The sequence below is a fragment of the Nicotiana tabacum genome, chromosome 10 (genome assembly GCF_000715075.1).
Source record: "Nicotiana tabacum cultivar K326 chromosome 10, ASM71507v2, whole genome shotgun sequence".
Taxonomy (NCBI): domain Eukaryota; kingdom Viridiplantae; phylum Streptophyta; class Magnoliopsida; order Solanales; family Solanaceae; genus Nicotiana; species Nicotiana tabacum.
In genome coordinates, this window is record NC_134089.1 from 111,050,115 (window position 1) to 111,063,485 (window position 13,371).

A 13,371-nucleotide genomic window follows, 5' to 3' on the forward strand; every position below is an offset into this window, starting at 1 on the left:
CCATCGTATATATTTATGGGTTCCAGGCTCGATATTTGAGGCCCAGTAGCACCAAGCTTTCCTGAATTCTTATGTGTGTCAATTTCAATATTTTTATAATTTTGTGTGTTTGTTTTGAAAATTAAATAATTAATTTTTAATTGGACAACATATATCTATGGGTTCCAGGCTCGATATTTGAGGCCCAGTAGCACCAAGCTTTCTTGAATTATTATGTGTGTCAATTTCAATATTTTTAGAAAAAAGGGCATTAATCTTTAAGCAAATAAATAATCTAAACTAAATAAAAACAACAAATATATTTTAATAATATAACATTTACGAAATTACATATAAAACAGTAAAAGAAATTTATGAACATTTTTATTAATAAAAAAAAATGATTTCTCAACTTTTAAATATTTTTTAAAACACTACTATCTTAATCCGGATAAAAATAACATACTAGTTTAATCGCAAACAAAACAGAAAACAACATGAAAACACATTCAAGACAACTAATATACATTATTATACGAGTTTCGACATAAACTAAATCGGAATACCTCGATTTATATTTTTAGAAAAATCGAAAAATTGAAATTTTGAGCTGGAAACGAGGAAACCACAACAATAGAAGGCTTGAGTTGGATGCGGGACCTACAATCTTATAGTTTTGTGTGACGGGTGAGGTCCACTCGAATTTTTTATGGATAAAAAGAGGGGGGGGGGGAGGGGGAGCTGTTAGCGTGTTTTAAAAATGGGGCGGAGTTCTGTTTTTGTAGTGTGGAGAACAGGAAAAGCTTTTTAATTAAGAGGTATAGCGCCGTATTACTCCGCGCTATATATAATGCTGTATTACTCCGCGCCATATATAAAAAAATATCTTCTTTTTTTTTTAGCAGCTAAAACGTATTTTGAGTCCAAAAACCTAACATTTAGGTTTCGGACTCGTGAATTACGCCTCAACGGCTTGTAATGAGACTTCCTTGCATGCATTATCATGCAAATAATGATGGTAGCACAGGATTTAACTACTTTATTTGCAGGATTCTCACAATATACTACACCGGAAAAGCAAGGAGATCCTAGCAACAACATTCCCTTTATTTGCAGTTTGCAAACAGTGTCAACTTTTGGAACATAAATGCTTATACATTACCATGACCATTGGTGATTACAGACTTTTACAAGACAAAAGCAAGAACTATTCAGATGTTACATTTTCTCTGTCGCACAGAAATTGACTTGGTTTACGCCGTGATCCAAATTTTAATTCGTGCACGTTCCTTCATTCACAAGTACACACAAGCCAAAATTATTGGAACCTTACAACCACACAGGATATATCATCAGTACTTCCCTTTGCAAGGGCTTGTTCATTAAGGTGCTTCGCAGCTGATCGTGCATCCTTTATACTCTTTATGCAATCCGCAGCTTCTTGGTTTGACAGTACCTACAATTTAAACGGAGGTTACAAGATGTTTACTATGAGAATTCGCGAAACCATGTGCACCAGAGAATCTCGGGACACATTAATCGGCATAATAAAACCACCTCTATTTCAGTCTTTTATAACTAGAGAAGACTACAGAGACAAAAATTATGCCCTGCTAATATTTTTCACAAAGATTGCATTCATAAGCTGTATCAAAATGGATCTTATATAGATCTTATATCCGAGCAAGCCAAGCACTGTACTCCTAATCTCGGTATGTCTGAAGAGAGCATTGTGTTTCCACTGTCTCAGCTCCTATTTTGAACCTCTTAACATATTCAGACGACGTACAATAGAATTCAAATACTGAATGCAATAAACAAGTGGTATTTCTCTGGAAATGGGAGTAGCTAACCTTCCATACACCATCACTAGCCAAGATGAGAAGCTCTGTATCGTCATCAATGAGCTCTACCATCACATCCGGCTCTGAACTAAGATGCATCTTCAAGCTCTTGTCACCAAATGCCCTTGCTACTGCTAACTGCCCATCAACCCGAGGCACATCACCTGAAGAGAAATACATAAAAGCGAGGTGCTTTGTTTTAATAAAAATCAGAAAATCCAAAACTCAAGCACAAAAGAAAGAAGCACCGGCACTCATGCCTCTGCTTCCATCTCGAATTCTGGTCATCAAACAAAGACATGGTCCTGAGCCACTTATTTCAAAGCTTGAAAGGCCAACCAGAAAAGACTGATCATCAAAATACATAGACCTGATATCGCTTTTGCCCTTGGAGTAGTAAGCAGATTTCAGGTGAGCCCCACATTAACACCACTAAAATGACAATATCAATATGGTTGAAACAGCATTCAGATTTGCATCACCAACTTAATGTCAGTAAGAAATCGGACTCATAAGCAGAATTTACATTCTCTACATCCAAAGCCATTTGCAGAGCTTTCTGATCAAAGAAGTCTATAGACGTAACTCTCCGCCAAACAAGTACATAAATTAACTCTAGTAAAGGAAAAAGCCATTGGTAAACTAAGGCAGTTTCCCTCCAGTCATTGATGCATAAATGAAGATACCGACTGGTAGCGATTGAATTCAGCCAGACTATATAACAAATAACCGAACTCTATAATATATTTACAGATTACAGTTTCTCACCTGGAAAATTGGAAACAAAACCACCTCTATCCTCAATGATCTTCCTCTCTCTGCCAGGCTCATGGTCAATGGACAGCTGTTTGGCTACTCCATTCTTGCAAATCACAGCACGAGAATCTCCTACATTAGCTACAACTAGTTTCTGACCATTAATCAATATGGCTGTAACTGCAGTGGACCCTCCTTTACCCAAATCAGTAGCCTTATCCAAAATAGTGGAATCAGTTATGCGGTATGCTCTCCTGATTGCAGACTCCGGTTCAACCCAGAAGTTAGGCTACATAAAAGCAACAAAAAATATGACGAGAATAATGGAATTCAAGCAAAGAACAAAGACACACGCAACTGATGCACAGAAATCAGCAAACTCTCAGCATCTTTGATGCAGGCTCTTTCCCTACTCTTGATTGTCCTGCCTTGGAGAGGGCAGCGGGGAAAGGAAGTGGTTGATAAGAAGGAATAAGAGAGAACAAACTTCACCGTCTTTAAATTTCAATTTAACTGAAGACTGAACTGACTGTACAAAATACATGTCAAGCATTCAATAGTAATATGAAAGAATTACCTCATTCAGGATATTGTTGAATAAGTGAGATCGGAGGTAATCAGGAATCTCATGGCTTAAATGGCCATCAAATATTGCAAATAGTCCAAGTTCATTATCGTCAACTTGCTTAAATTGTGCAAAAACATAGTCTTCCATGGTGTGATGAGATTTTCCCTCAACCATGTGATACCCATGGGTTATGTGCTTTGACATTTTACTCTTACCTTTTCCGGTATCAGATGAACTTAAACCAACCCTTTCCTGCAGAAGGAAAGAACCGTGTCACAGCTTCACGTGTATGCATCAGGCATTTCATGATAAAACTTGGAGAACTCCACCACAGTGGAGAACTTTCTCCATAAGCTGAGATACACTTATTAGCCACAACTATAACGGACTATCATATATACGCAATGTCATAAAAGGAGTAACGCTTAAGATAGATAGCTTCAAGAAAGAGCAATAAGTTCTTAATGCAACTGTTCAGTCCCCCTCTTTTACCATCTTAAAAATTTTCTGCCTACGTTGTCTTAGCTTTAATGAGATATAAAGTTTGTAAACTCCCATAAAATTCACCATTCCATCATAATTATACGGCTGAGCTGGGGGCATAAGCTTATTTTCCTGAATATAGCAACAACACACAGCTGCTCGATACGAGGACTTTCATCTAGAGAGGGCCGTTTAAAAGTTTTAAGAGGCAAATTATGACACTTAGTAGCCAACCAGTTCATCTGCTCAGTTATTTGATTCCTACGCGGCTTAATTTAACTTTTCAAATATGTGACATTAAGTAAACTCATCAACTATAATGTGACATTAAGTAAACTCGTCAACACTATATAATTGATTGAAACACCATAAGTTGGATCACCAAGATCAAAATCCTAAATCAGGTTTACGGCTTTGATATGAAATAATTGCAATAGGGTAACAAGTAACTTTGTGGATAACACCGAGCATAAAAGCAAACATCTATTGTAACAAGTAGGCTGAGAATGGAATATTCAATGGCCTGTCTTTCTTTTTTCCTTCAAAAAAGAGAGCTAATTGAACAAGTTATTTTGAAGGGACAGCCATAATAAACGAAAATAATCTTATGAACTCAAGTGAATATCATATAGTTCTACAGTATCCACGTTCAGTTTATTAAAAAAATAAACAGTTAAAGAACAACAAATTGAAGAAAATCTGCTCAGTCAAGAATCGATTAATGCTTCTCAGGTGTAGACGACATATATACAGAGAAGACAAGACTCTTAGCTTTTCAATGGTCTGAGAGAACTAAAAGATCCATCCAATGCCAACATCCACTTGGATGGATCACTGAATCACTGTATAAGAAGGGCAAGGGGAAAGAAAAGGTGGGCATATGTTTCTCCTTTCTTTCACTTCATATCTGTACAACAGAATCTCCTATCCTAATCATATTTTCTTTCCATTTTCCTTTCCAATTCCAAACACATACATTTTGCCTTCACATTCCACGATAAGCGCAGGAGTTTATTATGAGCGAGCTTTATACAATAGATGAAATCCCATATAACGCAGTTCAATGGAGTGACCAACAAAGAACAAGCAACAGTGAATCTTTGGCATAGACAAAGAGTGCACAGGTTTCACCAGAGGCGGATCTATTTTAGGGTGCACCACTGAAGAAAGGAGGGAAAAAAAGTATTAAGGAGAATTGATCACTTTTCCTTTGGATTAATAACTCAGTATTCAATCAAATGCACCATTTAGTGTTTGTGGAAGATGGGTGTCATCAAATAATATTAGAAAAATACATACATAAAATACTTAGTTCGTAGAAAAAACTACGTATCCATAAATTACCCTATAAATCCGCCCCTGAGTATATGTTTTCATGAGGATGTGCTTGGTGTGGAATATGATATTTTCTTCAATGGAACTACTTTGCAATGCTGAAAGTGTTATCCTCAATGTAATGAATAAGAATAGAACTTACTGTCAAAGCTTAATTTAATCGTTTTTTCAATTACAAGTAATGTATCTCTAACTCTTATTGTATATCTTTGTCCTCTAATAATCAAAACAATTACCAAAATTCAGAAGCACGCAGCCATTCTAAGTATTTCCATATCCAAAGAATAGACAGAGATCCTTAGTTCTAAAGAGATGTAATAATAATCATACCAGGGCTAGTAATATACTGAATTAAGAACAATTAGGATGGTGAATAATATAGAGAGATCGGGATCTGAATTCATAAATTATACGCACCTTTATTTTGTGAATGATTTCTCTGCCAGTCATGGTGCAAAATTTAGCCGAGCAAATACGTAATTAGTAATATAGTAACGGGAGTAGAAAAAGTGGAATACGCAAGAGGAAAAGAAAGAAACAAACCAAGAAAAAGTTGGAAGAAGAACTAAGAGCGAGAAGAGCAGAGGCAAAGCGACAATGGAAAGACAAGTGCTGAAGAAAAACGATGACAAGGTTCCTTTGATTGACACGTACACCCCTATTTTCCGTATCTTACTGGCTACGGTTTTGCTGACCGCCCACCCTTTGCTCTTTCTTTCTCTTTTCCAATTAGCTTTACGGGTATGTATTTTCTCAATTTATTCCAATAAACTCAAAAGATAGATTTTTGAGGAACTCAAACTTTTTATTTTTATTTTTCGAAAATAAGGGGTGATTTGCACAAAATAGGTTCATTCCGTGCCACTATTTTAATTTTATTTTCATTTAAGAAATTCGTGTAAAAAGGGTCTCGAGGCAGAATTTTGGCACATAAGTCATGCTGAATTGGAAAAATTTGTGTTGTTCAAGGCAAAACTTTCTTGTTGACAAGTTATGACACAGATGACTTTGGAACAAATTGTTCACCAGTTCTGCTGTACTGAGAAAACTTGCATATGTTCATTAAATGTTCACAAGTTTAATTGGAATGGTAAGACATAATACTATCTTCATTCTACTTGTTAAATTGATCATAAATTTTGTTGGAATGACAAAAATTGCTATATCTTTTGATTTTTCACAAGTTTTGTTAGACTGAAAAAACTTGGTACCATCTTCATTTGACCTATCTTTACGAAGACAAAGTTCCTTGAAGGTCAACATTAGTAGCTCATCAACTTATGGAAATACGTAAATATTTCAAAAATGAATGAAAGATTCTTAAGTGTATTGAGTCTGGTTGCTTCAACGTGTTACTTCAAGCCTTGTTAATTAAGTGCATACGTCTACGTCGCCACAAATTTTGGAGCAGGGGACATTTGTAGGCATATAAATTTTATTGGGATTAAATCTATAAGAAATGAACTATATTTTAAATTCAAAAGATATTAGTTCAAATAAATTTATTGGGCTAATATAATTGGATTAGTTATATAAGTCCAATATATATAGATTAAATAAATAAGCTTGAATCTATTGGGCTAATCTATTTAATTGGTCTACAAGTGATGAATCTACTTCATTAGGCCTAACATATTATCTTCTTACATGCGCAATATGGCGCTGCGTGTGAAATGACGTGACACGCCAAGTCAAACAGAAGATCCAATAGGATTATGTCACGTGTCAAAATGACAAGGCATGCCAAGTTAAATTAAAATGCCAATAGAACTGCACTACATGTGCAAGTGACATGTTCTGGCCAATCAAACGCGGCTTTGTCACTTTTCAATCTGATTGGTTAAAAAGAGTTTATTTTCATCACAACTCTTCCTTCCCACAATTATAAATAGGGCTCTACATAACTCAGAAAGACACCAGAAGTTATAACAAGAAGTAAGAGAGAGCTCATGGATCAAACGCCGCAAATTTCTCTACAAGCTTCAAGTTTCAAGCAACAAAGTTCAAGTTCAAGAAATCAATTTCAAACTTAAGAACAAAGAACAAATCAAGATTCAAGTACGATTTCAAATCAAGTTCATGCTAGTTGAATTCAAGATCATTGTTCGTGGCAACAAATATAGATTCAAGATCAAGTTTTAATGCCCTTGAAATTTACTATTGGAAAGAAGAATCAGAGGAATCATAGAGATTGTAATACTCAAATTATTTAAAATAAAATACTATGATTCTTGCAATAATTTTAAGTCTCAATTATTCTGTTGACGTAAAATTTATTGTCCACAAATTTTGGCACGCCTAGTGGGGTCAAATCCGCCTTTCATCTCTTCTTCCTGCAAATTAAAAACTATCAGTTTTAAAATCATCTGTTGCGATGGTCGAGTACTTCAAGTTTCGGCAAGCTCACACCCCAATAAACATTAAAGTAGGGGCATTTTTGGACATTAAAATTTTAACGGATCAAGCCCATACAAGATTTGGGCTAAATCTTAAATTCAATACACTGCAAGACGATTTTTTAATTCTACGAATCTATTAGGATTGCTTGGAGTGTACTCTATAAAAACCCGAACTTGGAGGCTACTCTACCCTAACCCGAGATTACTCTTACAAAAAGGGTTACATATTCCCTTTAAAAGGATCTCGAAAATAGAGATCATCTCGAAAATCTCATAAACTCATAGGATACTCGCTAAGAGATCAAGATGTGGTGGAATAATTCTTGATAGTCAAATACTTCAAGTTAAGATCTGATTACATACTTTCATTGATATCAAATGAATCCAAGGAAGTCCGTATCATCCTACGTTCGAGAAAGACACTGCTCCAACCCTCAAATCAAGGATATAATCAGGAGAAAAGAATCAAGGAAGAAAAAATTATACTAACAATTGATTAGTAAATATATTTTTCTCTTATTTTGTGATTGTCGTTTAATTTTCTATATCCCAAAAAAATTATTGCAAACAAATTGGCACATCCAGTGGGACAATCTCTACCTCTTATCTTAACTTTTCAGTCATCATAAATCTAGAACATCAAAATGGCTTCAAAGAAGATTAACTCCAATTTGATGTCATCTGAGGTTGCTAATTCCAAGTTCTATATTGAAGTGGAAAACATACCAGTATTACCTTAGGAAGTTTAGGGGCATTTACAAGGAGCAAAGCAAGCTCTCCAGGACAAAAAACAACCCAAGTGTCATTCACATCAACCTCGGTTTTCGGATCTTTATCCTCAAAAGGAGCAAGATCCTCTACGAACCTACCTGAAGAAGGAATTGAAAGTTGTCAGAAAGGTTAAGAAAGCTCTAGCTCTGTTTAACCTCTCTAGATCTAAGAATAATACTGTGAAGGAAGATGATGGTACTTCAAGTGATGTATCCTCCCTACTTACACCACATAGTGTGACCCAATCGAGGATCAATCTATGTGAAAATCCATGTTACTCTCTGTCGTCCAAAACAATTATGCAAGCGATGATGACGAACACTTCATCTGTGGAGGAGCAACTAGCAAACTTGACAGAATCAACTGCTAGCTTGACCAAGTGCATGAAAAATCAAGATGATAGAATTGACAAGTTGGTAGATAGAGTAAGAATCATGATAGAAAAAGAGTCTAGCCATGCACTTGGCTAGCTCCCAGAACTTTTAGAAAGTGATCCTTCCCAAGACAAGTAGCATCCGCTAATGCTATCCCTATCTCATATGAAGGGATGATTCCACTCGATCAACTAAAGGATTTCATTGAAGGGACTGTAAAAAGTAAGTATGAAATTTCTTCCAAGTCATGCCTTACATACGCAAAGCCGTACACTACAATGATCGATATATTAAAGATGCCTGCTGGCTATCAAACTCCAAAGTTCCAACAGTTTGATGGCAAAGGCAATCCAAAGAAATATGTGGCGCACATCGTGGAGACATGCAACAATGCTCGGACATATGGAGATTACCTTGTCAAGCAGTTTGTCCGCTCGCTAAAATAAAATGCTTTTGATTGGTATACATACCCTGAGGACGGATCTATTGATACCTGGGATCAACTAGAGCAAGAGTTCCTCAATTGCTTTTATAGCACAAGGCACAGTGTGAGCATGGTGAAACTTACAAATACTCGTCAAAGGGTAAACCAGTTATCGACTTTATCAATCGTTGGAGGAATGCAAGCTTCAATTGCAAAAGACAGGCTTAGTGAAGCTTCTGGCATAGAGATATACATCCAAGGAATGCATTGGGGACTACGCTACATCTTTCAAGGTATAAAGCCTAGCACATTTGAAGAACTTGTGACCCGTGCCTGTCACGCCCCTTTTTTGCTCGTGGAGTCTGGGTTTCGACATTCATGGGAAAAACTCATTTCCTTTTGGGAATTGGGTATTTGAATTTGAAGAGTCTCCATCTAACGGATTAAGGTGCGTTAGGGCACCTAGAGCAATTAACTCATATAACTAGTTGCATTACCAGAGATTGGGTAAGGGCTCGAAATAACCTTGAGGGAAAGGTGTTAGGCACCCCTCGCGGTCCACAATGGTGGGTCCCGGCCGAACTTAATTATGTGAATTAGTCATTTAACAGATAGGCAGTCTAAGCACACATATGCAAATAAAGGAAGTTTAGTAGATAGTCAGTCTAAGCACACATATATAGATAAGGTGAGGGAAGTCCTAGGTTTATTAGCCTATAGGATCACATCTGTACAATACCCGGTAAGCCTTCCTCAAATAGAGGGGTTACATGTGGCATTAGCGCACATGTCATCATATCCTTTACTACCCAATTACCCTCCCATTGGTCATATCCTAAATCGTTCTAGCAATCTTAAGATGTATCCTATGCGTGCACTACCCGTCCCTTTACTTATATAGTCCGGAGGTATTTAGGACTTCTAGTCAAGGTGGATCTAGACTCTCCTACAGTAATTAAAAGGAGAAAACTCTAGGCGACATACAAAACATATAGGACTGGACCAAAGATAGAACAATTAAAAGGCTCACATTTTACCTCCACAAATAGAGCAAGTAAGTGCACGTCTCAAACAATAGATTTCAGATATTTAAGAAAAATCCTAAAACATGATATCTATGTGAGCATGGCAAGCAGAGAATATGCAATGTTGAGTTAAGGCAAAAGTGCTAAAGACCTATTCAGTTTGCCTACTGAAATTTAGAGCCTGTTGAATCTGGGCAGTTACAATAACCAAAGTAGTTTCACGTTTTTTATTAGACCTTGATTACCTATAGGCTTGCCTAGGCGTGAATCTGTAATACCCTATACATATGCTATATAAATGCAATCAGAATTCTGCGAACCATTTTAAAACAGTTTGAGTTTATTAAGTCTTATAGACATGTTGGTCTAGGCGCTGAATGATTGATTTTAGACTTACAGATGCTAGCAGCTAAATGCAGAAACTAGTCTTAGAATCCTATAGGCATGGCATCTAAATGCAGTGATTAAAACATGTTGAAGATTGATTTAAACATTGTTAATATGCAGAATCTGATCTTTTTCAGGCAAGACTGATTAATTTTAAAACCCCTATAGGTATGGTATCTAGGCGAACATTGCAGCAAACTCACAGACATGTTATCAGAATGCAGGATCGATTTTTTTTGAATCCTATTGGCATGATGTCTAAGTGAACAAACATTGTAACAACTTATATGCATGGTATCCAGATAGACAAGATATTGTAACAACCTATAGGCATGGTATCTAAATAAACAAGATATTATAGCAACCTATAGGCATGATATCTACCCTTTCCCACATGATATGTATAAATGACCCTCCCTTTTACTAACTTCCCCATTATCTGTTTATAAGAAATTATTATTACAGACCAACATTAATAATGAATTACAGAAATAAAATGGTTACAACTATAGGGAGCCTGAATATAGGCCCAAAAGGTAAATCTGGTAGACTGGGCCTTCAAAATGCCAAAAGTGCTATAACCTCACAGTGCATCCAATAGTATCCTGGTGTGTCAAAGTTCCCAAGGGCCTCAAGGACCCGGGGCAATGCTCACACCAGGAAAACTTTCAAAGTAACCTTTTATGAGCAAGTTTGGAAAGCCAACTCCAGTGTGTCAAAGTTCAGAGGAGCCTCAGGGACTCCTAAGCAATGCTTATACTAGAGGGGCAAGACCCTAGGTGTTCTAAGAATAGGAGTAGTGTTTGAAAATAGAAGTAGTTTTAAGAAAATAGTTTAGAAGTAAACAGAGTCACTGCAGCACTCTGAAGCAAAGGTTTCAGCAACCAAACAACAAGCAGAAAACATGGTCACAAAGTTTCAAAGCAAAGATTCCCATTGCCCAGATTTAGCTTAGTTCATTAGTTAACACTAGGTGGCATATAGCATATTAAGAACAATCAACTACACAGAGAGATGAGCAGGGGTTGGGAACATAGGAATCTTGAATCAGGAATACATAAAACAGGGTGAAAAGCATATTGATTAATACCAAGCAAGTATAACACTCAATAGGACCTAATGGTGCTGATTAGAAATGATAGACAACAAACACATAAGTTTAAAAGGACCAAATTACATAGAACTAGGTAGGGCATAACAACAGGAGCAATCATGCTGACTAAAATTAGTAGAAATGAAAGACATAGAACTAATTTACAGGAGCAGCCAGGGCGATTAATGTCATACCTCCTTTTTACCACCTGAGAGGGGATATAAGGGAGTTTTTCCAATTAACGATAATCGAAACGGGATTATTTATTCAAATTCAGAGTTGCCACTTGGGATAATTTATGGTGTCCCAAGTCACCGGTTTAAAATCCCGAATCGAAGAAGTTTGACTCTATTTTATAGTCTGCGAACACAGAAATCCGGGTAAGGAATTCTGTTAACCAAGGAGAAGGTGTTAGGCATTCCCGGGTTCCGTAGTTTTAGCACGGTCGCTTTAATAATATTTGGCTCAATTAAATTGCCTAATTACTTATTTTAGAACCTATGTGCATTTACCTCTTTTAGTAAAGAAATTATCTTAAAACAGGTCACGCGTACGTGTACCCATTTGTTTGGCGCGTCAAAAATTATGTCACGCGAACGTGTCCACAATTAATAACGCTTTATTATTATTAAGAAAGTTTGACTGAACTTGCGCGAGCGCATACCTCGATTTACTTTTAGAATCATAATTATGTCACGCGAACGTGTACACAATTACGGTGATAGATTCAAAATGCGCCTAAAGCATTCTAACGTACTCAATAACAATAAATAAGATTCATATTAAACCCAAATCCCTTTTAATCTAAATTTGTTTTCAATTTTTTTCTTTTGTCAGTTTAAAATGCGAATAACTCAAGCAAAGCTCAATTATATTTTTTTGGTTTAAACCCAACCACTCTAAAATATTCTTAATCCCGAATCTCTTGCTTGTTTCATGGTAGCGTCCATTTTAATTTTAACTTTTATAACTAAACCCAATAACTCAAAATCAAATTATCTCTTATGTTCTTAATAAGAAGTAGTGATTCAAAGTATAACAACTATTCTGTTAAGAACACATTAACATACAAATTATAGTATAAGTCACAAGACCATTTCGTAAAGTAAATCAAACAGCAGCAAAACTAGAAAATAAAATGAAAGAAAAAAGAGAAAAGAGTTGGACCTTTAATGATAAGTTTCTCCTGGAAATTGAGTTGAATCTACACTTTAAGTAGCCTTTTCTATTAATAGAACTTTCCAAAACAGCTTTACAATTGATGAAGGGAAGAAAAATCCGCCGACGGAAACTTGACTGGAGAAGCGAAAAATCAACAAAAAATAGACAAAACAGCGAACCAAAAACCTCGATCTGCAACTTCAAACAAAATATAGCTAACCCGACCCCTTTAGTTTGACATTAAGCAAGGGTGTTTGAATTAGTTCTAGGTGATATTTAGTGTTAGGGACAATAACTATGGTGAGATTTGGTGGGAGGAAACAAGGGTGAAGGAAGATGAGATTAATGGTGGTTTAAGGAATGATTTAACTTTGTAGAAGAAAGTGATATTTATGGTCCCTCATTTTCCTCTGTTTTTTCGTTCCTCCTAGACTTCTCTCGTTCTCCTCTCTAATTTGTTTCCCGTGACCCTCTCTCTCTCTCTCTATTCTGTTTTTGTTTCCCCCCTCTGTATCTCTGTGTGTGTTATATATTGTAAGGTAAAATGGAGTGGTGGGTGAGAAAGAAAATGTGTGGGCCCCCAAGGTAGATAAAGAGTGAATTTTGGTTAAGGGTCACAAAATGCCAAAATCATAAATGTGATAAACAAGAATAAAAATTCTGTTATGGGAAAGATTCCCTCAATTGGGAGGTGGTCACGTAATTTTAGGGAGGAATGGGAAGAAAACCAATTTGAAGAACTGGACCCACTGAAAACATTAAAAAATTATGA

At 36.2% G+C, this 13,371-nt stretch overlaps 1 protein-coding gene across 3 annotated transcripts; it reads right to left on the minus strand.

Moving 5' to 3' along the window:
* Window positions 1-1,065: 1,065 nt before the first annotated feature.
* On the minus strand, window positions 1,066-13,095 carry LOC107802879 (putative protein phosphatase 2C 39). 3 transcript variants are annotated; one of them, XM_016626456.2, is made up of 6 exons: window positions 5,509-5,681; window positions 5,383-5,404; window positions 3,157-3,399; window positions 2,592-2,868; window positions 1,833-1,987; window positions 1,066-1,435 (listed from the first exon to the last, which is right to left on the minus strand). In XM_016626456.2, exons 3-6 carry the CDS (start codon window positions 3,349-3,351, stop codon window positions 1,298-1,300), a joined length of 765 nt encoding a protein of 254 aa, XP_016481942.1. In that variant the 5' UTR covers window positions 3,352-3,399; window positions 5,383-5,404; window positions 5,509-5,681; the 3' UTR covers window positions 1,066-1,297. The 3 variants fall into 3 exon arrangements, with proteins under 3 accessions (XP_016481942.1, XP_075079295.1, XP_016481941.1); XM_075223194.1 differs by lacking the exons at window positions 5,383-5,404; window positions 5,509-5,681 and adding an exon at window positions 12,606-13,095; XM_016626455.2 differs by having other exon boundaries at window positions 5,383-5,682.
* Between the last annotated feature and the right edge of the window lie 276 nt (window positions 13,096-13,371).

Excerpts from the sequence above, each read along its gene's own strand:
- LOC107802879 (XM_016626455.2), bottom strand. The coding sequence starts at position 5,415 with ATGACTGGCAGAGAAATCATTCACAAAATAAAG. Across the intron at positions 3,400-5,382 it reads AAATCATTCACAAAATAAAG|GAAAGGGTTGGTTTAAGTTC; the intron begins GTGCGTATAATT and ends TTCCTTCTGCAG. Across the intron at positions 1,436-1,832 it reads CTAGTGATGGTGTATGGAAG|GTACTGTCAAACCAAGAAGC; the intron begins GTTAGCTACTCC and ends TTTAAATTGTAG.